Source organism: Tursiops truncatus, chromosome 16 (genome assembly GCF_011762595.2).
Source record: "Tursiops truncatus isolate mTurTru1 chromosome 16, mTurTru1.mat.Y, whole genome shotgun sequence".
Lineage (NCBI taxonomy): Eukaryota > Metazoa > Chordata > Mammalia > Artiodactyla > Delphinidae > Tursiops > Tursiops truncatus.
This window is the reverse complement of record NC_047049.1, coordinates 80,523,913-80,551,711: the sequence shown is the minus strand read 5'-3', so window position 1 is coordinate 80,551,711 and position 27,799 is coordinate 80,523,913. Positions and strand designations below refer to the sequence as shown.

At 40.5% G+C, this 27,799-nt stretch overlaps 1 protein-coding gene across 11 annotated transcripts in view; it reads left to right on the top strand.

Moving 5' to 3' along the window:
• The first annotated feature begins 1,424 nt into the window (after positions 1-1,424).
• TSNAX (translin associated factor X) overlaps positions 1,425-27,799 on the top strand; it is a 59,414-nt gene continuing 33,039 nt past the window's right edge. For 10 of the 11 annotated variants that reach the window (XR_012326678.1, XR_012326677.1, XR_002177625.3 and 7 more), the window contains exons 1-4: positions 1,425-1,557; positions 1,996-2,100; positions 5,186-5,300; positions 9,671-9,801. Coding sequence is in view for 8 of the 11 variants with exons in the window: in XM_073793666.1 (XP_073649767.1) it covers positions 1,542-1,557; positions 1,996-2,100; positions 5,186-5,300; positions 9,671-9,801 (367 nt within the window). In the remaining 3 variants the exon portion in view is untranslated. Of the gene's footprint in view, positions 1,558-1,646; positions 1,787-1,995; positions 2,101-5,185; positions 5,301-9,670; positions 9,802-27,799 lie in introns of those variants that run through there. The other variant, XM_019941575.3, reaches the window with a different exon arrangement.

Sequence of the window (27,799 nt, the reverse complement as noted above, 5' to 3'; positions counted from 1 at the left end):
AGACCACTGGTGGATAAGGGGTGAGCAGGGTCAGACCTCCCACAAACTGAGAACTTTATGCCCAACATCAGCAAAACAAGAATTCAGCCCAGGTCCTCTGGAGCCTGATTTATCCACAAGGAATCTGGCTAATCAACACATGTATGCAAAGAGCTGCAGAGATGTAATGGGTGGTGCTTCGCAAGCTTCTGGCTCGAGTGGGAAGAGACCCTAAAGATTACCTAGAGCAAACTACCTTCCTATGACACAGGCCTGTCAGGGGCTTGAAATCACTGCCATATTCCAGCCAAGTTGTTTCATTTACTGTGCCTTTGTTCCTAAATTTACAAGGAGGAAAGACTGCGTGTACAAGTGCCTACAATATGGAGTCTATTTAGGGAAAACGTAATAAGATATAGTATTTGTGTTTTCCCAACCAGCCCTAGGCCACCCAACTAACGAAGCCTCCGCCTGAGCTTTTATCTAGAGGATGCTGGCGCGCCACTTAGCTGCCCATCTTGAGCATGTTCTTTCTGGAAAGCGACGGTGGGACAAGGGTATCATAGCTAGTATTTAACTGAGCCTTTACTATACCAAAGACTGCGCCTTAGTGGTAACTCATTTGGTGGTCCAATAATCCTACAAGGCGGGTCCTACTTTACCGCTATTTTACAGATGAAGAAATTGAGCTAGGGGTGAATTACTTTCTCAAGGTCACACAACCACTCAGCGGCGGAGACCACCGTGAAGGTAGGCAGTCTGGCTACGGGGAGGCGGGAGAGGAGCCCAGCGGAGGACGGAGGAGGAGGGAGGTAAAGTGGGACAGGGCGGAGCGGGGGGGCGGAAATGGGACACAGCGGAGAAAGTACCAGCAACGCCTTCCACTGACTGATTTGCACATTTCCATCACCTAAGCTTCTGGTGTCACCGCCAGGAATGGAAAATTAAAGACTCCTAACTCTGTAAGGTTCCGCCTCGATCCCAAGAAGACCATCCCACAGGACACGCGACGCTGATCCCTTCCTCACCTGCCAGCCCCGGACGCTGCAGGGCCGGCTCCAGCGGCAAACTACAACCCCCCACTATGCACCGCGCGGGAGGCGGGGGCCACGCCGAGGGAACGCGAGGGTGATCCAAAGGTGCCTTGAGGAAAAAAAAAAAAAAAAAATCACGTACATCTTTCGTCGCTTTCCCGCCTTCACACTGCTCTCACCCTCAGGGGGATGCATCGTCTTTTTTAATGGACGGCTCATGCAGAGAAGCGTGTAAAGTCGTTTCTATCTTCAGGCACAGCAGAGGGCAGGCGTGACAACGGCTCGAGGGCGCGAGGTCCCCCGGGCCACGCGCGGGGCGGAGCCAGCGGAGGCGGGACTGGGACGCGGCCGGAAGTGTATGAGGAAAAGGGAGAAGCTTGAGTGGCTGCGGGCGTGCGCTTCCGGCCGGGGCGTCGACGTCGGCCGGCTGCGCAGGTTAGCGCTTCAGGGTCTTCGGCCGCTGCTGTACGCATCGTGCACGCCCCGAGGCGCGGAGTGTCGTCTCTTCTCGCCGTAGGCCGTGACGACATGAGCAGCAAAGAAGGTGGCGTCCTCAACGGCTTTGGGCGTTATTTATTTATCTCATCCAGCCTTTTGGTCGCGTTTTCCACTTCCCACCCCTTAAAGGTGCCCTCTCCCCGCGCAGGCTCCGGGAGGGGCGGCGGCCCTGGTGATTTCCCGGCCACATTGGCCCTGTTTGCGCCTCTCTGTTTTTAATCCTCGAGCCGTTTTTATCTTAGTTCGGTAATTGCCCCACCTTGTGCCAGATCAAGGTACTTGTTGGGGGAGGCCTGGGTGAGCGTAAGGTTTGGGGGGGAGAAGGCAGGGTTGCTTTTCTGTCGTCTGCTGAGGAAGCCTCTGTGGCGAGGGCCTTGGGGGTGCCTGGTTTTAAAGGAAGGGAGGGGTTTGCCTGTGTCATGTTTTGTCAGCTCCTTGGCGATGGAAGAGCCTTGTCCAACCTTTTTCTCCTTCTCTACGTAAGGATCAGGAGGGTTCAGGAAAAGGAAGCATGACAATTTCCCACATAACCAGAGAAGAGAAGGGAAGGATGTTAATTCCTCTTCACCTGTGATGTTGGCCTTCAAATGTAAGTTCTCTTGTCATGTAAGCTGGCGAAGGGAAGAGAACTAAAGGGTTTGTAAGAAGGATCGATTAGCCATGTTATGCACGTGAAAACAGCCTCTGAGAATTTCCCCGGGGGCTTTGCCATAGTGCTGGGTCTGCCCTCAGAGTTGAGATTACAGACGTCTTGATTCTTTTTCCCATTACAGTTTCGCAGGTAAACATTAGTTAATTAACATCAGACGTGCCACGTAACTAAAAATTACTGTGGACCTGATAAATATATATACTCACCCCCCCCCAGGGTGTGTGTGTGTGTGTGTGTGTGTGTGTGTATCAGGTATATATGTGTATTTTCATTAGGTGTATGTTTAAAGTGTATATATGTGTGTATATGTATCAGCTATGTGTGTGTGTGTGTATATATATATATATATATAACAGATGTTTATATACGTGTATTTAATTTTTCAATTTTTAACGTGTGTTGGTTTTGTTTTCCCAGCTAGACTTTTGAAGACAGGGCCTGTAGTTTTGTTTTGACTGCAGCACTTTGCAGAGAGTGGGAATCCATGTACATGTAAATCGTACATGTACATGTGTTCACAGCTCCCCTTTTCTCAGTATATTAACTTGGGCAAGCTGTTGCAAAACTCAACGTAAAACAAAATGCACCTAACTCTTCTGCCCAGCATCCTATTTTTTTTTTGGCCATGCCGCATGGCACGCAGGATCTTATTTCCCTGACCAGGGATCGAACCCATGCCCCCCTGCCGTGGAAGTGCGGAGTCCTAACCACTGGACCACCAGGGAATTACTCCAGCACCCTGTTCTTTACAGTTTCTGTAGTTCAGGAATCCGAGAGGGGGCTTAGTTAGCTGTTGGTTCTAACGTGCAGCCATCTGAAGGCTTGAATTGGGTTGAAGGATCCACAGCTATCGGCAAGGTAGGCCTTCTGCCAACAGCCAGCTCTGGGTTCCTCTCCACGTGGACCCCTCCGTAGTACTGCTTGAGTGTCCTCGTGTTGTGGCATCTGGCTTCCCCCGGACCGAGGAAGAGAAAGAGACCACAATTCTCTTATGTCCTAATCTTGGACATCATACACTGTCACTTTTGCTACAGTTCTTTTGTTGCCAATGAGGTAGTTTTAAAACTCTGCCTCATATTTAAGAGGAAGGGAATTAGGTTCCTCTTTTTGAAGGGTGGGGTATCAGGTGATTTGTGGACATATTTTAGAACTGCCACAGCGCATACAGTGATCTTCAGGGGTGTAAGACAACTAGTTGTAATTGAGTAGAAAGCATATTGATAGAGCTATATACTCAGTGGAAAAACTATTGATACACTGGGGCAAGTATTGGGTTGGCCAGAAAGTTCGTTCGGTTTTAAGTAACTATAAAAGGCATTTTTCAGTTTCACCAAGAACTTTATTGAGCAACGTATTCATTAACCGAACGAACGTTTTGGCCAAGCCAATATTCCCCACCGGTATGTTCTCACACACCCCATACTGAGCTGCTTGTTTCCAAGCATATTTTGCTGTTTTATGTTTCTACCTGCCTTTGTGCACATAGTTCTTTAAGCTGGGAATTGCGGTGCCCCGTTGCCCACCTGGTGTACTGTAGTTTTCTTCAAGACCCAGGTCAAGTAGCTTCTTCCCTTTGAAGCCTTTCGGATTTTCCTCTCAAGCAAACTTGGTGACAAACATTGCATTCACTGAACATCCATCCATTCAGTCAGGAGATATTTATTGAGCATCTATGTTCTGGCATGTGTTGATAGTGAACAAGAAAAATGTAGTTCCTGCTTTACTGAACCTTTTCTATATATTAATTATAGCATGATTACATTTAATTCTTTGTTTACATCTCTGTCTCATACTGGACTGAGCTCATTGAGGGCAGAAATTGCCTTAATTTTGTATTTATAGTATATAATTCACAGTGGTCATTAATGTAGTCAAAATAAATAGTGAATACATTTCATTGTCTTGAAATATTGGGCAAAATCCTAGCCTAATTATTATTTCAGTAATAAAAGACCAGATGTATTTAGGTCTTTGTCAACTACTAATTTGGTTCATAGTTAAGTCAGGTTCTGGATAAACCTTTGTATTCAGAATTCCTCTGTGGATTGCTCCCTATAGGACAGGCAACTTGCTAGGTCTTTGGAGTGACGGTGCTTCTAAAATAAAGTGGTTATTAAGATAAGTAAGTGGTTTATGGGTATTTCAACAACTAGGGCTTGAGAATTCAGAAAGTTGATGTTATTAAGGGGTTATAAACTTAATTTTATTTTTTTGTTTTTTGTTTTTTTTTTTTGCGGTACACGGGCCTCTTACTGTTGCGGCCTCTCCCGTTGCGGAGCACAGGCTCTGGACGCGCAGGCTCAGCGACCATGGCTCACGGGCCCAGCCGCTCTGCGGCATGTGGGACCTTCCTGGATCGGGGCGCGAACCCGTGTCCCCTTCATCGGCAGGCAGACTCTCAACCACTGCGCCACCAGGGAAGCCCTATAAACTTAATTTTAAAATTCCAGTTTATTTTTTGTAGATATTTTTATTGTATATGGTAAGGTGATTAAAAATAACTTTACATAACCTAGCGAGGTAGTTGAAAGTAGTTTTTGTAGGTAGTTATGTGATAATTTTGTGGTAAAAGTCTCATGTTTATTAGAACAGATACTTGTTACAAAATACATGTCTCGGGGCTTCCCTGGTGGCGCAGTGGTTGGGAGTCCGCCTGCCGATGCAGGGGACACGGGTTCGTGCCCTGGTCCGGGGGGATCCCGCATGCCGCGGAGCGGCTGGGCCCGTGAGCCATGGCCGCTGAGCCTGCGCGTCCGGAGCCTGTGCTCCGCAACGGGAGAGGCCGCAGCAGTGAGAGGCCCGCATACCGCAAAAAAAAAAAAAAAATACATGTCTCACTGTGAGCCTCTGAGTGGTAAAATCCAGCGAAGGCATGCCTCTACTTAAAGAAAAAATACCTCGGTTAGTAGCAGTCTTTGATTTCCAAGTACTTTAAAAGTAAATAAGGTGGTTTCTCCAGTATTGTTTGATAGGCTTCAAGTGCAGAATAAGCATGCTTATGTTCATAATAATGTGTTCTTAGCATTTCAACAGGAACTTGATGCAAGACATGACAAATACGAGAGACTTGTGAAACTTAGTCGGGATATAACTGTTGAAAGTAAAAGGACAATTTTTCTCCTCCACAGGATTACAAGGTGAGTAAATATCTTCAAAATTTGTCACAGTTGGATACAGTTTTATACGTGTTTTATATATATCGTATTTAATATATATCGTAAGTCAGTGGACAGTAACTAGCTGACTTTTTTTGAACACTGGGGTCAGAGGACGTTAGTAGCAGGTAGATTTTAAGAATAAACATTTTAATAAAAATAGGGACCAATTCTTATTTTCAGAACAGCTAGGGATTTATGTTCTGTTAAGGTCGTTCACCAAGATAGAGCTACTGTTTGTGAAATATTAAATTTTTAATGGTTTACTAGCACCTGTTACATTAAAGCTTTCCTTGGATGATGTGTGCAGAAATGTTAATATTAGATAAATGTTATATTCTGCTTAACTTACTTTCCCATTCATTTTTCAGTTCATTGCGGTGTGGCTTTCTGCCTCACAGAATTGAAATTGCCCTTGTTACTTTCATATTGCTGAGTCTAGTACACACTCTTCTGCTTTTTTTCTGACTCACATTTTTGCAGCATGGGATAGTGTTGACTGCTTAATTCTTTGAAAGTTCCTCTACCTTCAGCTCTGTGACATTCGTTCTCTAGGACTTTAATATTTTTTCTAGGTAGGCTCTGTATATTTAATAGATTTCTTTGTTGCAAGTAAAAGAAGCCAGCTTAAACTAGCCTAAATTAAGAGGAAGGGAGTGAATTAGAAAGAAGATTCAGGAATATTTTATGAATGCAGTTGGGTATCTCCATCTCTTATCTTGGTTTGCTTCATATTTCATTTGACTAGCTTTCTTTGCTTCTCTGTTCTACATGGGGGTAGAAATCACCCACCCTGCAACTCCCAACGAGAGATACTTGTTACATTACCAATTCCAAATGCCTTTAGAAGGATAGCAATGATTGGCTTCCCACCATGTGTCTTTTAAGTATTTAAGAAAGACCAAATATAATTTATGAGCGTTTTATTATTAAAATATTATTGAAGTATTCTATTCACTTATAACTTTTAAGGTAATTCTGAAATGCTTTAATTTTTATTCCACTAAGTGGAAGCAAATTTGCCATATATAGGTTTATTGGAATGTGGCACTGTTAACATTTTCTTTTTCATCCTTGACTCTAAAATTAGTTTTTGCTTGTTTTTTGAACCAGTTTTCACATAGCTTGTACACACTTGAGCTTGTATTATGGAAAGAAGCAGCACTGATCTGGTTAGTTATGAACACTTTTTTCCACTAGAAATTGCAGTTTTAAAACAATTGCTCTCAATATTCAGCAGTTTAAAGAAATAGTAGAACTGTGACAGGAGAACTTAATATTTTAGAAAAAGCCATGTTATTGTATACAGTCATCTTGTAAATATTTGTCCACCAAAAAATAATAAATATGCATTATGGTAAACTTAGAAAATAGTAATCTTTAGAAAAATACAAAATGACAGAAAAGTAAAGATACCGAGTGAAAGAAGTCAGTGACAATACACTAGGATAGCCACTATCAATGAGCAGATTTCATATTTTATACTTTTTTATCATAATTGTGTCCATATTATACATATATTTTGATTAGTAAACTGAGAAAAGGGTAAACTTCAGAAAAATTATAAACTACAGAAAGTAAAAATACTTTATGAGAGAAATCAGCTAGAGTACATAAAGATAACTACTGTTAATGAGCAGATTTCATATTTTAACTGTACTTCATTTTCTTTAATAGATGTAGGTAGATATCTCTGCTAGTGAGCTTTGGTAGTTTGGTCTTTTAAGGAATTTTTCCATTTCATCTCATAATGTTCTTTTATTATCCTTTAATTTCTGTAGAATCTGTTGTAATGTTCTCTCTCTCATTCCTGAAGTTGGTAATTTGTATCCTCTCTTTTTCCTGATCTGTCTGGCTAGAGGTTTATCAATTTTATTGATCTTAAAGGACTGCTGTTGATTTCATTGATATTCTGTATGTTTTGGTTTTCTGACACATTGATTTCTGTTATTTCCTTCTTTCTGCTTACTTGGGATTCATTTACTCCTTTTCTAAAGAGTTTCTTAAGACGGAAGCTGAGATCACAAAGAAGAAACTGAGATCATTTCTTCTTTTCTAATACAGGCATTTAGTGCTATAAATTTCCCTTTTATGGCTCTAAGTACACTTTAGCTACATTCCACGAATTCTGGTATGTTGTTTTTTCATTTTCATTCAGTTCAAAATGCTTTCTAATTTTCACTTTGATTTCATCTTTGACCCATTGGTTGTTTGGATGTTATTTTGTTTCCAAATATTTAGGAATTTTCCAAGCATATTTTTTATGATTTGAATTCTTTTAAATTTACTGAAGCTTGGTTTTGGCTCAGAGTATGGTCTGTCTGGATCTTGTACACTTGAAAAGTATATGTATTCTGCTATTGTTGGGTGTAGTGTCCTATAAATGTCAATTAAATTGGTTGATGATGTTGTTCAATCATCTGTGTTATTACTGATTTTCTGTATACTTGTTCTACAATTATTGAGAGAGGTTCAAATCTCTTGATGATACTTGTGGATTTGTCTATTTCTTTTTGCCCTTTTATTAGTTTTTGCTTGATGTATTTAAGCTCTTTTATTTGATGCATTAATATTTAGGATTGTTCTGTTTACTTGATGAATTGACCCTTTATTTTTATGATAGTATCCCTGGAAATATTCTTTGTTTTGAATTCTACTTTGTTAATACAGCTACTCTAGTTTTCTTTTGATTAGTGTTAACAGGGTATATCTTTATTTGTCCTTTTGCTTTTAATCTATTTGTGTCTATATTTAAAGAGGATTTCTTGTCTTTCTTGCTTTTTTATCCATTTATCCATTTTATCCAGTCTCTGCCTTTTATGGAGGTGTTTAGACTGTTTATATTTAATGTGATTATTGATATGGTAGGAATTAAATTTATGATCCATTTTCCACTTTTTTGCCTTATTTTGGGTTGAATATATATTTTTTAAATTGGGGTATCATTGCTTTACAATGTTGTGAAGACTGTTTTTTATAATTCCATTTTATCTTATTTGTTGGCTTATTAGCTGTACCTTTTTGTTTTATTTTTATAGTGGTTGTTTTATGGTTTATAATATATGACTTGTCACAGTCTGCTGTCCTTACTTTGCACAATACTGTGTTAATTGAAACTTGTGCATCTCAGAATCATGTCTGTCCTTTGCATGGTTCTGTGGTAACATTTACTTTGCAAATTGAGGTCATAATATTGATACGCACACTTTTCAGTTAATGTGATACTGTACAAGGTAAGGACAGCTTGCATATCACTTTGCCTATAGTATATGAACCCTATAATAGTATACTTCCTTTTCCATTTCACCTCTACAGGCTTGGCCTTTGTGCTACTTTGAAATATATGCTACTTCTATATTATTTATAATCCCCATAATACATTATTATTTTTATTTAAACAATATGATTTTTAAAAAATTAAAAAATTATATTTTTATATATATTTCCCATTTCTGGTGTCCTTTATTCCTTTATGTACAGATCCAGATTTTCATCTGGTACCATTTTCCTTTTGCCTAGAGAACTTCCTTTAATACTTTTTGTAGTGTCAGTCTGCCAGTGATGAATCAACTATTTCTGGTCTTGTGTGAGCTCTGTATATCATTTTGCATGCTCACTTAGGGTGGTTCATTTTTCAGCCTTGGGTAGTTTCCTCACAAGTCTGCACTGATCAGAGTTCAGCTGAAGACTTGAGTGGGTCCCCTGTGTAGATCTCTAAAAACTCTGTGTGTAGTTTTCTCCTTTGTTACTCTGCCTTGCAAGTTTTAGCCATCTTTACCAACCTGAACTCCCACTTCCTCCCCCTCTGCTCAGGGAGACTCCCAGGGTCCACCTAAGTTTCTCATCTCTGCACTGTCACTGCACTGCAGGCAGTTAGATGGGACAGTCATAATAAGGCACATGTCCTTTTCTTCACCCTTCTCTCAGGGATCACTGTCCCATGCTGCCTGTTGCCCAACGTCTGAAAACCATTTTTTTTGTATATATGTATTTCTCTTTAGTTGTTTAGTTTTATGGTGGGATGATAAATCCTGTCCATGTTACTCCGTCCTGACTAAAAGTAGACGTCTCCAGATGTCATATTTTTATGAACATAATTTTTTTTGTAGTTATGGTCATATTATAAGTACAACTTTTTATACTTCTCTTTTCACTTAATATTATAGCATTTTTCCATGTTTTTATTTTTTAATCTTTTTTTAGTAAACTGTAGTTGTAGTTTTGCGTTAGAAGTTTCCAGATACATAGGATATTTATTTAGCCCTATGTTAATTGATATGTAGATTATCTCAGTTTTTCACTATCAAAACATCTGACTGATGTTTTAAAAGTTCCCAATATCTTGATTACAGTGCTCCTTATATGGACGAAATACTGACTGAAGCAGAAATTAAATTGGATGGTGTCAGACAAAAGATATTGCAGGTAGCCCAGGAGCTCTCAGGAGAAGACATGCATCAGTTCCACAGAGCCATTACTACAGGTGAGTCTAGGTTCATTGTAGTGGTAACATTAAAAAAAAAAATAGTTCGTTACATGATTTATGTGCATTGCCTGAATTTTAATTGATGCTTGGTGAAATATTACTGGCTTTAAAAAATTAGAACTTCTGAATAGTAATGTAAAGGTAATCTAAAAATGCTTAATGGGCTTTATTTTTCTGTGTAGTGACAGTCATTGATAGATTTTAATAAAGTAACTGAGGACACAGACTTAATAGATGAACTTTATTCTTGAGTGAGTAGGGTGTATTCAGACAGGGCATAACTCATTTCCCACTATGGGTATATCTCACTTGTGGCTCTAAGTTTCAGTCATAGTAAGTTCATGAAAGAGAAGGTATCACTTAGCCAGGTGGACCAGAAGATCTCATAGTGTGACTCCATACTGGGAAGTTTAGGGTAGTACTGGGTTTTTTTTTTTTTGGGGGGGGGGTATGCAGGCCTGTCACTGTTGTGGCCTCTCCCGTTGGCGGAGCGCAGGCTCAGCGGCCATGGCTCACAGGCCCAGCCGCTCCGCAGCACATGGGATCTTCCCGCATCGGGGCATGAACCTGTGTACCCTGCATCTGCAGGTGGACTCTCAACCACTGCGCCACCAGGGAAGCTCAGTACTGGGTTTTATATATTCATTTAAAATGTTTCATGGAGTACTGGATCTTGGTGATTATCACCATTTGGAAATTAGTTGGCACAAATGTTTAAGGTACTTGATCTGATCCTCTTCATCCTTTTCTTATTGTGAGTTCACTGTGAGGAGAGATAATGTATAATTCAGACATACCCTGAAATTTGCAGAAAGACAAAATCAAAGGCTGATGCATATTTATAGAAGTAAATGGAAGTTCTGTATTCTTTTCTATCAAATAGCTGATTCCACTGAGCTCAGTTAAGGTCAGTAGTAGGAAATGAGTTCATTTGGTACCTGGTCAATATATGTTCAGTTTTAGTCTGGTTATCATTTCAGCACTTGTTTTTCAGAAATGTCGACCTGTGGTTGTTGAAACGTGTTGATATTAGTAAGAGAAGGTGCCTGCGTGTATCGGTTAAAACTGGAGGCGTGTTATTATAAACTAAAGTGATAACACATTTCCATGAGGAGTCATTATAGTATATTCTGAAAGGGGGTACATTCCCATCCTCATCATTTATTATTTACTATCAGGGATTTATTTGATTTTCAAAATAATAGCACATATAATAAAAAAGATTTCATGAATTCAGTTTATGTTGCCACATGCAAGCACAGCCTTGCATGTGACAGATTTGGCAGGGTTGGGAGAGAAGATCAGAGATAATGGGAGAAAGAAGGGTGAAGTGAAAGCTGAAACAAGCCTCTAGAAGAAAACATACGAGAGTATCTTCGTGACCTTGTGGTAGGAAAGATTTTTTTTTTAATGACACAAAAAAGCATTAACTGCTAAAGGAAAATCGGATCAACAACTACTGAAGCCCGTGTGCCTAGAGCCCGTGCTCGGCAACAAGAGAAGCCACCGCAGTGAGAAGCCCACACACCGCAACAAAGAGTAGCCCCCACTTGCCACAACTAGAGAAAGCCCACGTGCAGCAATGAAGACCCAATGCAGCTAAAAATAAATAAATTTATTATTAAAAAAAAGGACCATAAAAGGTGAATAGGGGCCTTAAAAATGTGAATATTCAGATGACTGAATGTTCACTAAACGGTGTTCGGCATCATTATTCACTAGAGTAATGTAAAGTGAAACCACGGTGAGATACCATTCACTCACCAGCATGACTAAATCATAAATACTGCCTGTACCATTTAAAAAAACTTTGGTGGCAGTATCTAGCTGGGAACGTGTCTACTATATGATTACTTCTGGGTATATACCCAAGAGGAGTGAGGCTTATGTCACCAAAAGACATGTGCAAGACACCTCATAACAGCTGTAATCACAATATCCTAAAAGTAAAAGATGACCCAAATGTCTGTCAACAGGAAAATGGGCACATTGTGGTGTAGTTGTACAATGTAGTACTACATAGCAGTAAAAAGTAACCGTATGCGACAGCAAATATGGATTTGACATTGTGTTGGGCAAGATAAGCAGACACAGAAGAGTATCTAACTGTATACTTCCATTTGTGTGACGTTCAAAAAGCACAGTTAATCTAGGGACACTGATCTTTGCTTTATTTGGCCCAGTCATTTATTTTGTAGGTCCTTCATGGATCAATGAGTAAAGTATAAGGAAAGGCTTTAAATAAGAGCAAGGACCATATGGATAATGACACTAAAAGAAACCTAGGAAGTCATACTTGGCTTTTAGAATAAAACAGAAATGGAGAAAAAGAGGCAAAGGGGACATTTCATTGAGTCAGTAGAGTGTTTCTTAAATCAGGAAGGAAGCACTACATTCTTGGAAAAAGTTTAGATAGGACGTTAGTAAAATGGGAGCAGTCTTTCTTCAGATATTCCCGGTTCACTATCATTGAGGATTGTTGTAAGCACCATATTCTGTTTAAGGCCTTTGTTTATGATTTGTAAGTTTTCTTTGAGATTACCTACCCATGAATTAAAAATTTAAGGATTCTCTGTGTCTCACTTTTCTGTAGGAAGTCTTTAAAATTAAGTGAGGTTCTTTAAATTGAAACAATAAAGATTTTTTTTCTTAAAGTTAAGGAATAAAGCAGTCAAAGAGGTGTCTGGGACTTAAAAATTTGCTGACAGATATTTTATTTGATAAAATACGGTTATTTATAATTAGAGTAGCATTAACAATGTGACGCTTATGAATAGCTTGCTGCTTGTAATTGTTAAATGCTTGTTTTGGTGTTACTCCAAATAGTTGTTCTTTTGACTTGAAGATAAAACAATTCTGGCATTGAACTAAAGGAGTTCTGTGCTTTTCCTCATTAAGAACAGTGCCAATAGCACGCAGAGCATGTCCCTAAGGGATACTTGTGTGAGCTCAAACATTGAGTGTCCTACTAATAATTGAACAACAACAAAAAGCTAGGTCTGTTTTCTACACATTTCTTATCAGAGTGGGTTACAGATTGTCCCAAGGGATGGTTAAACAAATGACAGATAATTAGTTACTTGAAATAAGTCACTTAAAACTTTTTCTCGTGCCCTGTCATGTTTTTGGTTTGTTTTTTTTTTTTCTCGTTGAAAAATTAACAGTTGGGGGAAATGTCCTCCATCTCAAAGAAAAAAAATATTTCTTCCTTTTTTTGGTTTAGTTTATATCGCTGTGATAATACTAAAAATTGTCATTTAATTTTGAGACATTCAGGTGTGCAAAACTCACTTCAGACCCTAACTAATATTTTAATTCTCTCATCTGAGAATGTGAATGATGGGTTAAGTGAGTGTTTTAGGCCAGTTACAGATATTTTTTTAAAGCCATTGTTCTTTATATATTAAATATTTATATTTATATAACCTTTGCAGTATCCCTAAATCATAAATATTATTTTTACCACTTCATAAGTGGGGAAATTGAGACTCACAGGAGTTAAGCAACTTGTCCAAGGTCATAAGCTAGTAAGTGGAATCATTGCTTTCTTATTGTATGGATTTAATTTACCTGTAGACTTCAGAACCTAACCCCGAGTAAAGGCTTTATCTTGCTTAAATTTCTCTTTGCTTAAATATGAAGGTGTTTCTTAAAAACCCAGCACACACAGCTCTTGTGTTGCTCTTTTTATTTTTCCATAGCACTTAACACGTTTTGACTTACTCTGTAATCGCCATATTTATTATGTTTCTTTCTTTATTATTTCTCTTTCCTCTACTAGAATGTGGACTCGACAAGTCTCTACAAAAGTTTTTTACTATTAACTGATGTATCCCAGACACTTAATAACTGTTTGATAAATGTTGACAGAATGAAGAGCAGAAGTATTTTAAAAGGGCTTTTTTTGTTGTTCAGTCAAATCTTTTATTTGATGATTTGCTTTTGCGAATTTTTGTTTGACTATTTTTTGTTCCTTCTAAAAGGAAGCACGTTTCCAGGGGCTGTTACTTAGACATAAGTGCAGAAATAGGATCAATGTTAATATTTAGGGGCGTGCTAAAGCTCATTATATCAGTACAGAGAAATTTGATATCATTTCAGCATAGTAGCAAAATTGAGAAGGCTCACTGAAAAAATGAACTAGGACATGAAGATCTGTAAGCCTTTGGAATTTAGTGAGGGGAGAGATATAGCTAAACACTGAATTTTTCTGTTTGTAAGTGAGATTAAGTTGTCAGCAGACATGTTAGTTCAGGTAAAGCTAAGTACTGGAACAAATGAATAAACCTGTGACATTTTGGTGGCTTAACAAAATAGAAATCGTTTCTTTCTCATTTAAAGTCCCGGCTTTGTGATGGTGTCTTGAGTGTGCTCTTTGCACTTAGTCATTCAGAGCCCCAGGATCTTGGGGCTCTGCTACTATCAGTACGTGGTTTCCAAGATCAGTCAGGACATCAGCATACAACTGGCAGGTTGTGGAAGAGAGGAGTGCAGGGTCATGCCTGAGGTTTTTATGGGCCAGCCCTCCAAGTGGCATCGACCACTTCTGTCCACATTTTATTGGCCAGTCCACACCTGATTTCAAGGGAGAATGGGGAATATGGTCTCTGTGCCAAAGACAATGAAATATGTTTGATGAATAGTTAATTTTTCTCTGCCCACTACAGTAGTTTGGTGTCCATTTGGTTTAGTGGGAAATCCAGGCATATGCATGTTGATGGATGTAAATTTTTTTCTGAATGTATTTTTTTTTTTTTTTGCGGTATGCGGGCCTCTTACTGTTGTGGCCTCTCCCGCTGCGGAGCACAGGCTCTGGATGCGCAGGCTCAGTGGCCATGGCTCACGGGCCCAGCCACTGCGCGGCATGTGGGATCTTCCTGGACCGGGGCACGAACCCGTGTCCCCTGCATCGGCAGGCAGACTCTCAACCACTGCGCCACCAGGGAAGCCCCTAAAAAAGTTTTAAATACTATCGAACAAAAATTAATGCCCATCATTCTTATTTTAATAATTCCCACCTCAGTTTAATTCAGTAGTTACAGAGGGCCCTTGTACCAGACACTGACATTATTTTATATAAGTCCTACAATGTAGGTAGATGTTTGTACTTTACAAACGAGGAAATTGAAGTGCAGTAACTTAATAGACTTCCTGGTTTGGCCAGCTGGTTGAGTGCAGATGTTATTTGTTAAGGGAGGAAATGGAAGACAGAATGGGTTTTGGATGTGATTGGTGTGGCATCCAAGCAGCTTCCTAATAGCAATTGAATATATTGGTTTCGAGAACTCAGGGTACGGTTGTAGCCTTGAAGGCGTCAGCTTATAAGCTAGAGTTGAAGTTATAGACATGGATAAAATGGTCCGGAGAGAGTGTAGAGTGAGAAGAAAGCCGAAGACTGTGTCCTCCGGACCTAAACCAAAGGGAATAGAATGGAATCTTTGATGGAATAGGATCCCTGAGGAATTGGGAGAGGGTGGGTTCTGTAGCATAGATAAATTGACAAGGCTTGTATGCGATGAAGGCCACCGCTTTGGAGATTGGCATTTCAGGAGGGGTGTAGAGGCCAGCAGGGGAGGACATTCTTGGTCAGAAACCTCTGTCTTCCAGTCGCGTGCTGAGAACGGGCCGGAGGTGGAACAGTAGTTTGGAATTCATGGGGGCCTGGAGATACAAGAATGACTCCAAGGGAGTGGGGGTGGGAACTTAACCAGCAGCATTTAATAGTTATTACTAATGATTTTGGAAAGTTTACCTGATTGATAAATGTGATTGGAATGAATGAGGTAGGGAGTTAGATTCATTCCTGGCTAGCATTTTGCTAGTTAGTTGTAGCACGATAACCGTGGGAGAAGTCGGGCAAGATATTCAGCTTGACACACTATTATGACCATTTTGGTTGTTAAAACATACTTTTGTGTCTGTTGATAAGTAGTATGTTATTAACTGTGATTAGTCAAATTAATTAATAATACAGATTTCAGCATATCTGATTTATCTCAAAAGCCAAGCATACACTGTGATTCCAAGATGCTATATTAGTTTGCTGGAACTGCCACAGACTGGGTGGCTTAAGCAACAGAAGTTTATTTTCTCCCAGTTCCGGAGGCTTGAGGTCCGAGGTCAAGGTGTCGGCAGCGTTGGCTTTTCTGAGGCCTCTCTCTCTAGCCTAAAGATGGCCGCCCCCAGTGTCTTCACGTGGTCTTCCCTCTGGGCATCCCTGGTGTCTGGGGTATCCTAATCTGTTCTTATCCAGACACCAGTCAGGTTGGATTCAGGCCCACCCTAATGTTCTTGTTTTAACTTAATCACCTTTAGAGGCCCTATCTCCAAATATAGTCACATTCTGAGGTACTAGGAGTTAGGGCTTCAACATACGGCTTTTAGGAGGGCATAATTCAGCCCGTGACATACTTTTTGGTTTGTGCACTGCAGCTAGGGGACAGGCTGCAGATAATACATTATTTGGGGTGGGGAGACTGGGGAGTTGCTTTTTTTTTTTTTTTTAACGTCTTTATTGGAGTATAATTGCTTTGCAATGGTGTGTTAGTTTCTGCTTTATAACAAAGTGAATCAGTTATACATATACATATGTCCCCATATCTCTTCCCTCTTGCGTCTCCCTCCCTCCCACCCTCCCTATCTCACCCCTCTAGGTCACAAAGCACCAAGCTGATCTCCCTGTGCTATGCGGCTGCTTCCCACTAGCTAGCTATTTTACGTTTGGTAGTGTATATATGTCCATGCCACTCTCTCACTTCGTCCCAGCTTACCCTTCCCCCTCCCCATGTCCTCAAGTCCATTCTGTAGTAGGTCTGTGTCTTTATTCCTGTCTTGCCCCTAGGTTCTTCACGACCCTTTTTTTTTTTCTTAGATTCCATATACATGTGTTAGCATGCGGTATTTGTTTTTCTCTTTCTGACTTACTTCACTCTGTATGACAGACTCTAGGTCCGTCCTGGGGAGTTGCTTTAAGTCAAGTCCAGGAGTGGAGTGGGGTGGGTTTGTGTGGTGCAGCTGAGCTGTGCCCCCAAATAAGTGCCCTGTGGGGAGAAGCAAACAGTATTTGGGAGGTCTCCTGGGACCAGGGATATAAACAAGTCTTTCACACGAGCACATTCCCTCAGGTTGCAGTTAACAGGCTTTGAGGTGGGTTCAGGGAGCTCTGCTTTGTTTGAGACACCCCCCCTTGGAGGAGAGGGTAGCGACTGTCTCTGCACGTAGGAAAGAGGTCTGGGGAGGGCGCTCTGCCCTGGGTCTTACTGAACGACCAAAGGACAGCACACACGCCCAACAAGTGACCTCACGAACCTCCTTTTCTCTTCTCTTTCTACTCTCTTCATCCCCCAGTGGTTAGAGGAGAGAGGATGATGGGAACAGAGATTTGTTGAACGGTGGGGAGAGTTGGAAGCTGAAATGGAGGCAGGCCTGTGAATCCCCACGTGGCAGGATCAGTCACCTAGTGACTGTCATTTAATGGAAGAAGTCATGCGAAGTTTGATGATGTTCCCAGTGTCAAATCATGGCTCAGTCAGGGGCATCGTTCAGCTGCGGAAAGACAAATCAAACGAAAGATACTTCCAACAACATCTAAAAATCAAGAAATGATTTGAGAATTAGCAGAATGATTTGATGGATAATTTATGCTGTATCTTAAATCACTTGGGAAGCAGGTTTCATAATAAATGTAATTTGATATCATAAGGGAATGGAAGAATATATTTAAAATGCTAGATTTATGTAATAATTTATATTCCTGTTAAAATATTTTGAATATCACTCCAAGGGACGGGGGAGCTGACGGTGCTGACCAGAACTGTTCCAGGGATGACTCTGTAGCGACTGAGACAGGAACAGTGTGGTCCTCTCCCCAGGATCCCAGAGTCAGCTCGGGGGGATTTAGAAGATCCCCAGGTGGCTATTAAGTTTTCTACTCATTCAGGTTTGCTTTTAACAGGTAAAATTTACTGAGTGAGGTGAAGCAGAAGAGACTTTGCTGCCGTACAGACCTGGGCTTCTCTGTTTGCTGTGATATTCCTTAGATCTGTAACCTTGGAACATGCGGCCTCTTTCAGTTTCAGCTTTCTCAGCCTGTAACGCGGAAACAGTAACAGCTGCCTCGTGGACTGCTTTGAAAATTAAATGGAATATGTTCGTGGAAAGCATTTCTTAGTCTGGGACATAGCTGTTAACAAAAGTTTGTTCTCTTCCCTCTGGAATTTAGCAGAATTAATCTGTAAGAGTATGCTAAATTCTAAAATTTGTTTTCATGTTAGATAAAAACTCAGGAATACTGATTTGCCCAACATACACTCTTTGGTGCTAAAGTAAAAGCCTTGCTCAGACAAAGTCCAAATTAGACAAAATCCAAAGTAGTGGAATTGCATTTGTTTTACTATTGGTAGTATAATTGCACACACTTATTTTCTGTGTACGAGTTATGTGTTTGAGGGTACAGTTTTTAGCAGAGTGGGCTGTGAATCAAACCTAGACATGATTATACTTTTACATTTCAGTGATCTGGTAAAGCTCACTTCTGCAGAAATTCAGGTGGTGTTCTTACAAATAGTTATGAATGCAGTTTTAAAAATTGAGATATAATTTACATGTCATAAAATTGACCCTTTTAAATTGTACAGTTCCGTGGTTTCTAATATAACCACAAGGTTGTACTGCTGTCATCACTGGATAATTCCAGAATATTTTCATCACCCCAACCAGAAACCCCTTACCCATTAGCAGTCACTCCCCAGCTCCCTTCCCCCACCCCAAGGCAGCTACTAAGCTGCTTTCTGTCTCCATGGATTTGCCTGTTCTAGACATCTCGTAGAAACAGGAGTGTGCAATGAGCGGCCTATTTTGACTGGATTCTTTCACTTAGCATAATGTTTCAAGGTTCATCTGTGTCATAGCATCTGTCAGCACTTTACTCCTTTTTATGGCTGAATAATATTTTATTGTACATATGTACCATTTTGTTTATGTATTCGTCAGTTGATGGACATTTGGGTTGTTTCTACTTGGCTAAAAATAACACTGCTGTGAACGTTCGTACAAGTCTGTGTGTAAACATACACTTTCAGTTCAGTTCTCTTGGGTATATACCTAGGAGTGGAATTGCTGGGTCAAGTGTCAGATAGTATTCTAAAACACTAGAAGCCTGGGAAGAAAGTTGAGACTTGTAGATCGAATTTATGATGAAACCTCTGTATGGTTTTCTGTGGAGTTTTGGATGGGATATATACCGCTTAAATATTATAAGAATAAGTAAAAATAATCAGAAGCCTTTAATTGGGTTTCCTTGTATATGTTCTAATAGTAGAAGAAGGAGAAAAATAACAAATTACATAAAACCAGTCTACAAACTTCTGTCTTACTGGCAGCTGATTTTGTAAATAATTCTAATTGGATTTCATCCAAGCAGAAGCAGAAGCAGAAGCAGAAGGGGAAGCCATTGTTTGATGGAATATGGCAGTAGATTGAAAATTTTCACCTTGGGGATTATTCACTGAAAATAGCGGATGTCCTTTTCATCAAGTTGAAACATAACTTGTTTAAACATCCTTTTACCTAGATGTGACCAAAAATGCTTTCGGTGTTTGGGGCCAGATGTCGTTGAACTTTCTCTATGGTATATACTGAAACCTAATTTCTGTGGAGTAGAAATGGCACCGTCATGTCTGGGGTAACTTAATCAAACACATCCCAAGGACAACTTAACTAATGACTTTAGATATACTGGAAAACGTAATATTTGACAGCCACCCCCCTTAATAGAGATTGATACAAACAGATGAATTTTGAGGGCTCTTGTTCCGTATCTTCTTTTTTCCCCTATAAAAAATAAACCAGATAACCATAAGACCTCTGATTCTGAGCTTCATCAGTTTGAACTCCAATCTTGTAAAAATATGCCTTTCTTAGTGGACTTAAATCCAAAGTACTATAAATAAAGGACAATTAGATAGTTCTGAACATTTGAATACCAAATTTTAGAACAGTTTTGGCAAAGCACCTAGAGTTTCATAAAGCTAATGAGGAGGAACAGGGAGAGATTATTTTAAGCAATTTACTAAGCATTTGAATCTCTTCTGTGTGTGAAGTGCTGTCTTTGGGAATGGAGGAAGGAGCAAAGTTGTAACAAAAGGATGATTCTTGCCTTCACAGTTCCAGGGTGCAACATTGGTGATCATACAGCTTTTATAATACAGAGGTTCTGAAACATTTAATTGTAGTATAAGCTTTATGTAGTGGGTTTGAAGAAATGAGTGCTGCCTTGATTGGAGTGTATCAAAACGTTTAAACTTTTTTTTACAGGTAGAAGAAGATTTGAGAGAGGGCAACATAGGCTAGGCACAGACTAGCACAGAATCACGAAAGAATACAGTATCAGAGACTGGAGAATAAGGTGAACGAAGCATGGAGAAAAGCTGACCTAGGGATTTAGTGGGGAAAAAAGCGAGAAAAAGTGAATATGTTTTATATAGAGTTGAATGTAAGGAAGCAGGCAAGGTGGAAAGGGCTTGAGCTTTTGAATTATAGAAATGTTTTTTCACCACTCCTTATGTGACCTGGGTGAATTTCTGAATTTCTCAGAGCCCCAATTTGTTCATCCATAAAGGAAGGATAGTATAACCTTGGTTGCATAAGGTTATAATGAGCTTTAAAAAGATGGATGTAAAGTATCAGATACATTGTCTTACATATAATTGGTAGTACCTAAGTCAAGACTTAAGCACTACCAATATTTTATTTATATATTTTAAGAAATCTTGTTGGGGGCTGCTGAGTATATGCCCCAAAGAATTGAAAGCGGGGACTGGAGCAGACATTTGCACACCCATGTTCATAGCAGCATTAGTCACCATACCCAAAAAGCAGAGGCAACCCAAGTGTCCATCAGCAGATGAATGGATGAACCCAGTGTGTTCTATTCCTGCAGTGGAGTATTATTCAGCCTTATAAAGGAAGGGAATTCTGACACATGCTGCAACATGGATAAATGCTCAGTGAAATAAGCCAGTCACAAAGGGACAAATACCATATGGTTCCATTTATATGAGGTCCCCAGAGGAGTTCAATCCATAGAGACAAAGTAGAATGCTGGCTGTTAGAGGCTGAGGGGCAGGGAATGAGAAGTTATTTAATGGGAATAGAGATTCAGTTTTGTTTTTGTTTATTTGTGTCTTTTGGGGCCACACCGCACGGCTCGTGGGATCTTAGTTCCCTGACCAGGGATCGAACCCGCACCCTCAGCAGTGAAAGCACGGAGTCCTAACCACTGGACCGCCAGGGAATTCCCGAGATTCAGTTTTGTAAGATAAAGAGTTCTGGAGATAGATGGTGGTTTTGGTTGCACAACAGTGTCAGTGAACCTAATGCAACACATCTGTACACTTAAAAAATGGCTAAAATGGTAAATTTTATGTTCTTTACCCTATTTGGTGAATTTAATATTTTTCATGTGCATTTATTCATGAGACTGCAAATATTTTAGCAACATCATTCAGGAGTGCTTTGTTGCAGAAGCAAATGGCATTCCTGTTTGCCATATAATTTAGTTTCACTAAGGTGGATTTTTTTGCCATTTCAATAGGAAGAATAGTTCATACCAATCTAAATCTGAAAAGTACCACGGAGATCGTGGTGTCTAGTACTTTTGTTTTATAGTTGAGGCACAGTCCTGGAAGTTGGTTGTACTTAGTTGATTTTATTAACTACAAATCATTTTTTTAAATATATTCATTAAAATGATTTTCCATGTTTTGAATTGGCTCATGTGGATAAAACAATTCTACAACTAATGAATTCAGCCAGATACCTTTTTCCATTCACAAAGAAGTGATGTTTTACCAATATGCTCTCCTGTAGGTAGCATCTTTGTTAAATAAAGTTCATTCAGAATCAGGAATAGTATTAAAAATACTGTCTTGCTTTTTCACTGCTTGTTTTCTTTTTAAAAATTCTTTCTCTTCCATTGCTGAACTTTGAAATTATTTCTTTTTAATTATGCAGGGCATTTCAACTCTGTTGTCCCTGCCCTAAGCTGAGCTCCATTTCTCCCCTTGCACATCAAACACTCCTTAAAGGACTCTGTTAAGCAAAGGTACATCTACTCTGGGATACTTTTCTTTTTTTTTTTTTTTTTTTTAACCGGTACGCGGGCCTCTCACTGTTGTGGCCTCTCCCATTGCGGAGCACAGGCTCCGGATGCGCAGGCTCAGCGGCCATGACTCACGGGCCCAGCCACTCCGCGGCATGTGGGATCTTCCCAGACCATGGCACGAACCCGTGTCCCCTGCATCGGCAGGCGGACTCTCAACCACTGTGCCACCAGGGAAGCCCTTTTTTTCTTTTTTTTTAGTGTAGTTTTTAGCACTTGTTATAATTGGTGGACTTGTTTTTTGGTCTAGTTGCATTCTTCTTTCCTTCTTTTGATTACATTTAAAATTTTTTTAAAAATTATTTTTATTTTAATAACTTTATTTTATGTTATTTCATTTAATTTTAGTTTATCTTTTCCTTTTTTTCTCCCTTTTATTCTGAGCCATGTGGATAACAGGGATATTGGGATACTTTTCTTAAGCATTGTGGGATAGGTCCTGGAATTTAAGTCTTTCCTTGAATGCAATCAAATTCTTAGACATAGTTTTTCCCCAGTGATCTCTGTAAGCAGAATAGCACAGTATAACAGTACTCCCACTAGAATGGTTTAAACCAGCTTGCTTAGAGAGCTGAGGTAATAAGAATCCTTTTGATGTTGTTTTAAGTTGCAAGTTTTTCCTGTTTCCCACTGTCTTTATTTATAATCATAGTGTATATATTATGTTTTAATTTTTACTTATTTCTTTATTATATTTTGGGTTTTTTCCAAAATGGTCATTTTCCTATTTATTAAATGTCCCTATGAAACATAATTTAAAATTACTAAATAGTTTTTCAAAAATGGATCTGCCTTATATAATTATGTTTTTGTGCCTGTTACATTAGGAACAAGGGATAAGCAGTGAACAAGGTAGTCATCATATTGCCCTCCTAGCAAGGGATAGAAATGGATGGTAGATAAGGAATTCTATGTTAATTTTTTAATACTTTAAAAATTTTTATTTTATTTTATTTTATTTATTTATTTCGGTTGCGCTGGGTCTTAGTTTGGCACACGGGCTCTTAGTTTCGGCATGTGGGATCCAGTTCCCTGAACCCGGGCCCCCTGCATTGGGAGTGCAGTCTTAACCACTGGACCACCAGGGAAGTCCTGGAATTTTACATTATTTAAATGCAACTTTGACCTAAATGTCCATCAACATGTAGATGAATGGATAAAGAAGATGTGGCACATATACACAATGGAATATTACTCGGCCATAAAAAGAAATGAAATTGAGTTATTTGTAGTGAGGTGGATGGACCTAGAGTCTGTCATACAGAGTGAAGTAAGTCAGAAAAACAAATACCATATGCTAACGCATATATATGGAGTCTAAAAAAAAAACTGGTACTGATAAACCTAGTGGCAGGGCAGGAGTAAAGATGTAGACATAGAGAATGGACTTGAGGACACGGGGAGAGGGAAGGGTAAGCTGGGACGAAGTGAGAGAGTGGCATGGACATATATACACTACCAAATGTGAAATAGATAGCTAGTGGGAAGCAGCTGCATAGCACATGGAGATCAGCTCAGTGCTTTGTGACCACCTAGAGGAGTGGAATAGGGAGGGTGGGAGGGAGATGCAAGAGGGAGGGGATATGGGGATACATGTATGCATATGGCTGATTCACTTTGTTGTACAGCAGAAACTAACACAGTATTGTGAAGCAATTATACTCCAATAAAGATGTATTTAAAATAAATAAATAAATACAGCTTTGATTAGTGCCTCAGAGTAAAGGTACATGGTACTAGGAAAACATATAATAAGGGCTTGACTTAGAATGGGATGGTGTCAGACAGTTTCTTCAAAGGTTCTGTTTGATGGAACATGAAAGGATTAGTAGTAATTAATCAGGTGAAAGAGGGAGGAGGGCATGGAGGGAAGGCTGAGGGCCAGCAAACGAAACCCCTTGAAATCAGAGAAGGCGCAGTGTGCGTGTGGAATGAAAAAGGGAAAGCACGGAGAGTCAAGGAGAGGAGACAGGTGTGTGCGTTGTATGCGCACTTAGGTTACGTGAGCACTCTGCCTCACGAGACATGCCGTTCCACTGTTTGACGTCAGGGTTCTCCAGAGAAACCGAACCAACAGGAGTCATGGGGGTGGGGGAGGGAGTGGGATAGGTAGGAAGTAACTTATTTGAAGGAATTGGCTCACATGATTTGGGGGCTAGGAAGTATGGGATGTGTAGAGCAGGCCAGCAGGCTGGAATTTCATGGAAGAGTTGATGTTGCAGTCTTGAGTCTGAAGTCTGCAGGCTGGAGGCTCAGGCAGGGTGTCTTTGTGGCAGTTTTCCCAACCGGTTGCTTGGTTGGGAAGCCTCATTCTTTGTTCTTAAGGCCTTCAGTTGATGGGATGAGTGTCTCTCCCCGCCCCACCCCATTATGGAGGGTCATCTGATGACCTCCATCCAATGATGGAGGTCATCATTCTGAGTCTGTTGATTTAAGTGTTAATCAATCTAGAAAATACTTTCACAGCCACATTTAGACAGGTGTTTGACAGAACAGCTGGGCGCCATAGCTAGCCAAATGGACCGTCACACATAGTGTTACCATGAGAGAATAGATGAGAGACGGGTTCAGTTTAAGTGATACCCTCACTTCTGACTGATTTCTTCTGCCTTGAACTACACGCTGGAATTTGCACTTTGTCTGTCAAATCAGCTTGAGATTATAGGTTATATAGATACGGCCATCCTCCATCTGTGGGTACACTGGCTTATACCCATTAATCTTGATAATTAATGTTCACATGATGAAATCATCGAGCCTCACCATGAAGCCCTGGGAAAGCTTGTGTGCACCACCTTCAACTGATAGAACCTTAGTTTTTATGCTCTCTCCCCCATCAATTACCACATGTATGACAAGAACCTTGATACTTGTATTTGATTCCAGCATTTAAAACACTACTATTTTTGCTCGACGTGGCTATGAAGTGTAAGCCAACTGTAGGAACTTGGGGGCAGGATTATGCCTAGAAATATTGAAGAAGTAGTGTTTTATATTAACTGTAGGAAAATTCATATTATAGAGTACATACAAGCCTTGTACTGTTGTTAATTTAAAGGATATTTATATGGGTTTACATACCCACCTTTGAAATGTATTACTACGTGAGTTATAACTTGACCATAGCGTGAGTTGAGGCTGATGATGGTTGGTGGAGGGTGAAATTAAGCAGGGTTTATAAACCACGTTAATGGTTTTGCTCCGTATTCGGAGAGCCATGGAAAGCTATTGAGGCTTTAAGTGGGGGAGTGACGTGGTCATAGTTATTAAAAAGGCAAACAGTCTGTGGTGTGAGAGTGGATAAGAAGAGGGAAGAAAATGGATGGAAGGAAGGGCGGGCAGGAGGCTCTTAGAACTGGCAAAACGAAGAGGGCTAGGCTGGGAAGGAAGATTGTGAACGCCGTGTGGGACATGTTGGTCTTGAGGTCCTCTGATGGGATTGTCAAACATGCATTTGGATACGTGTGACTCGAAGCCAGAGATGGAAAGTTGAGGGATTGAAGCCAAGTATAGGTAAATTTGAGAGCCTGGGATTAATTGAGGCAGAGACTAAGAAGACATGGCCAGAGAGTTAGAAAAAAGGGGAACTAGGAGATGATGCCATTCAAAGGAACCAAAGGGGAGTTTGTTTAAAGAAGGGAAAAAGGGGTCAAAATGCTGAACGCTGCTACAGTTAAGACTGAAAAAATGTCCATTAGACTCATCAACTATGATAACTTGAAGTGAAAGCTGTTTTGGTGTAGAGATGCATTCAAGCTAGAAGGAAGTAGGCTGAGAAGTGTGAGGTGAGCTTACTGAAATTTAACTGAAGGCGAGGAGAGAGTTGGGGCAGTAGGTGTGAGGAAGGTAGGGCCAGTGGATGGAAGAGATCTGAGAGTGTCGATGCTGATAGCGTCCAGTAGGGGACATCAGGTGGAAAACCTCATATGTGGAAGGGAGAATCCACGTTAAGGTTCCTGCTGGGATTGTATCTTGATTCTGAGGCTAGGCTTGCTGGCTGGCCTCAAAGGATGGAACACCTCGTCCATGGTAATAGGGGTGAAGGGGATACGATACCATTATGTATTTTCCTAAGTCCGTGTTGTATTCATCAGTGTCCTGCATAGTAATTTGAACAGAGGAAGTTTAATATAACGAATTAACTGTGTAGGGGACTGCCTTATAAGAGGAAACATGAACTCTGAAGAGTACAGGAGTATCAGACAGGAGGCATCCACTACCCCAGGGCAGAGGCAGAAACACATCTCGAGGAGTCCCCCCTCCCTCCCCCCCTGAAGTCGTGGGCCATTGGATGGCTGAGATGTCGTGCTGATGCATCACTGGGAAGCTGTTCGTGGGGAGGTGCTGGGCCGGGAGACTCCTTGCCCAGGGAGGTGGCTCCCTGGGAGATGCTCTCTGGGTCACAAAGGGAATCTGCCCCCAAAGAGGGGCCTCGTGCTGCTGCCCACCTGGAGCTGCAGGTTCCCCACGCTTAGAAGGCTGCCAAAGACGGGCACACCAGAACCCGGAAGAGAGCTTTCCCTCCTTTGCTGTCCTTCCAGGGCCCTCTACCAGCAAAGCTCACTAATGTGCCAGCTGGCAAAAGAGAAGCGTGTTAGGGTCCACCTCCATTATCTGCACTGATGGAGCTGAGGGACAGTACGTTGACGAGTGGCACTTCTGTTATTGACCTTTCAGGTTTTTTCAGTTTTTGTTGTTGTAGTGATTGTGATGATGAATATCCTTGTCCATAAATCTTTCTGCATATCTTCGTCTTTAGCTCTCATTCTTAAGAGCCAGTCACGTTAGAGCATATTTAGAGATGTGATGAGTGGTTCTTAAGTGTTGCTGTTTGCTTTTGTATGCCTGAAGTATTTCTGGAAGGAAATGAGAAATACAGATTGTCGTTAGGGAAGGGAACTGGGTTTTATGAACCTATTCATAAAACTAAAATGTTACAGAAATTTAATTGTAAATGTTAAGGGGTGTTATCTGTTTTGTTAAACTCAACTTTATTGTTTCATTTCTCAGCATGTTAGGTTTATTAAGCAAAGTGTCCTATCATGTCTTACTCTGTCAGCAGGAGACACTTATTTTCTAACCTTACTTTAGCATCATTTGCTGCTCAAAATGAGTCAGGGTATTTTCATTTAGTTGTTTCCTCTTATTGCTATAAAAACCAGGTCATGCATTTCCTTTTGTGTCTTTGACCCTAGTGTGGCATTTGTGACAATACCACAGTGGCCAGCCTTCTCAACACTGTTGCTGCCAGGCCTGACTTTTAGTGTCAGCTTCTGGGAGGCTCTGTGAGTGCAGGACTCTGTCAGGAGAAGTGTTAGAGAGAGAACTTGAATACTGATGACCCTACCAAGTTCTGAGTTTTCTTTCTGAATTTGTTCCCCTCTTCCTGTTTTTACAATAATGCCTTTAAAAAGAAGACTGAGTTTCTTAACCTGACAGTAATGATAATCATTTTAAGAAATACTTTTTCCCTGTATGTATTACCTTATAGATTAAGACATAATAAAGTAATGCTGAAAATTGTGACGATAAAATTTGGTTGTTTTAAAACACTTGAAAAAGTATTTGTAGTACTATTTTCAACCTTTACTGAGCTTTTTTTTTTTTTTTTTTTTTTTTTCCCGTATGCGGGCCTCTCACTGTTGTGGCCTCTCCCGTTGCGGGGCACAGGCTCCGGACACGCGGGCTCAGCGGCCGTGGCTCACGGGCCCAGCCGCTCCGCAGCATGCGGGATCCTCCTGGACAGGGGCACGAACGTGTGTCCCCTGCATCAGTAGGCGGACTCTCAACCACTGTGCCACCAGGGAAGCCCACCAAGATGTATTTTTAATTCAG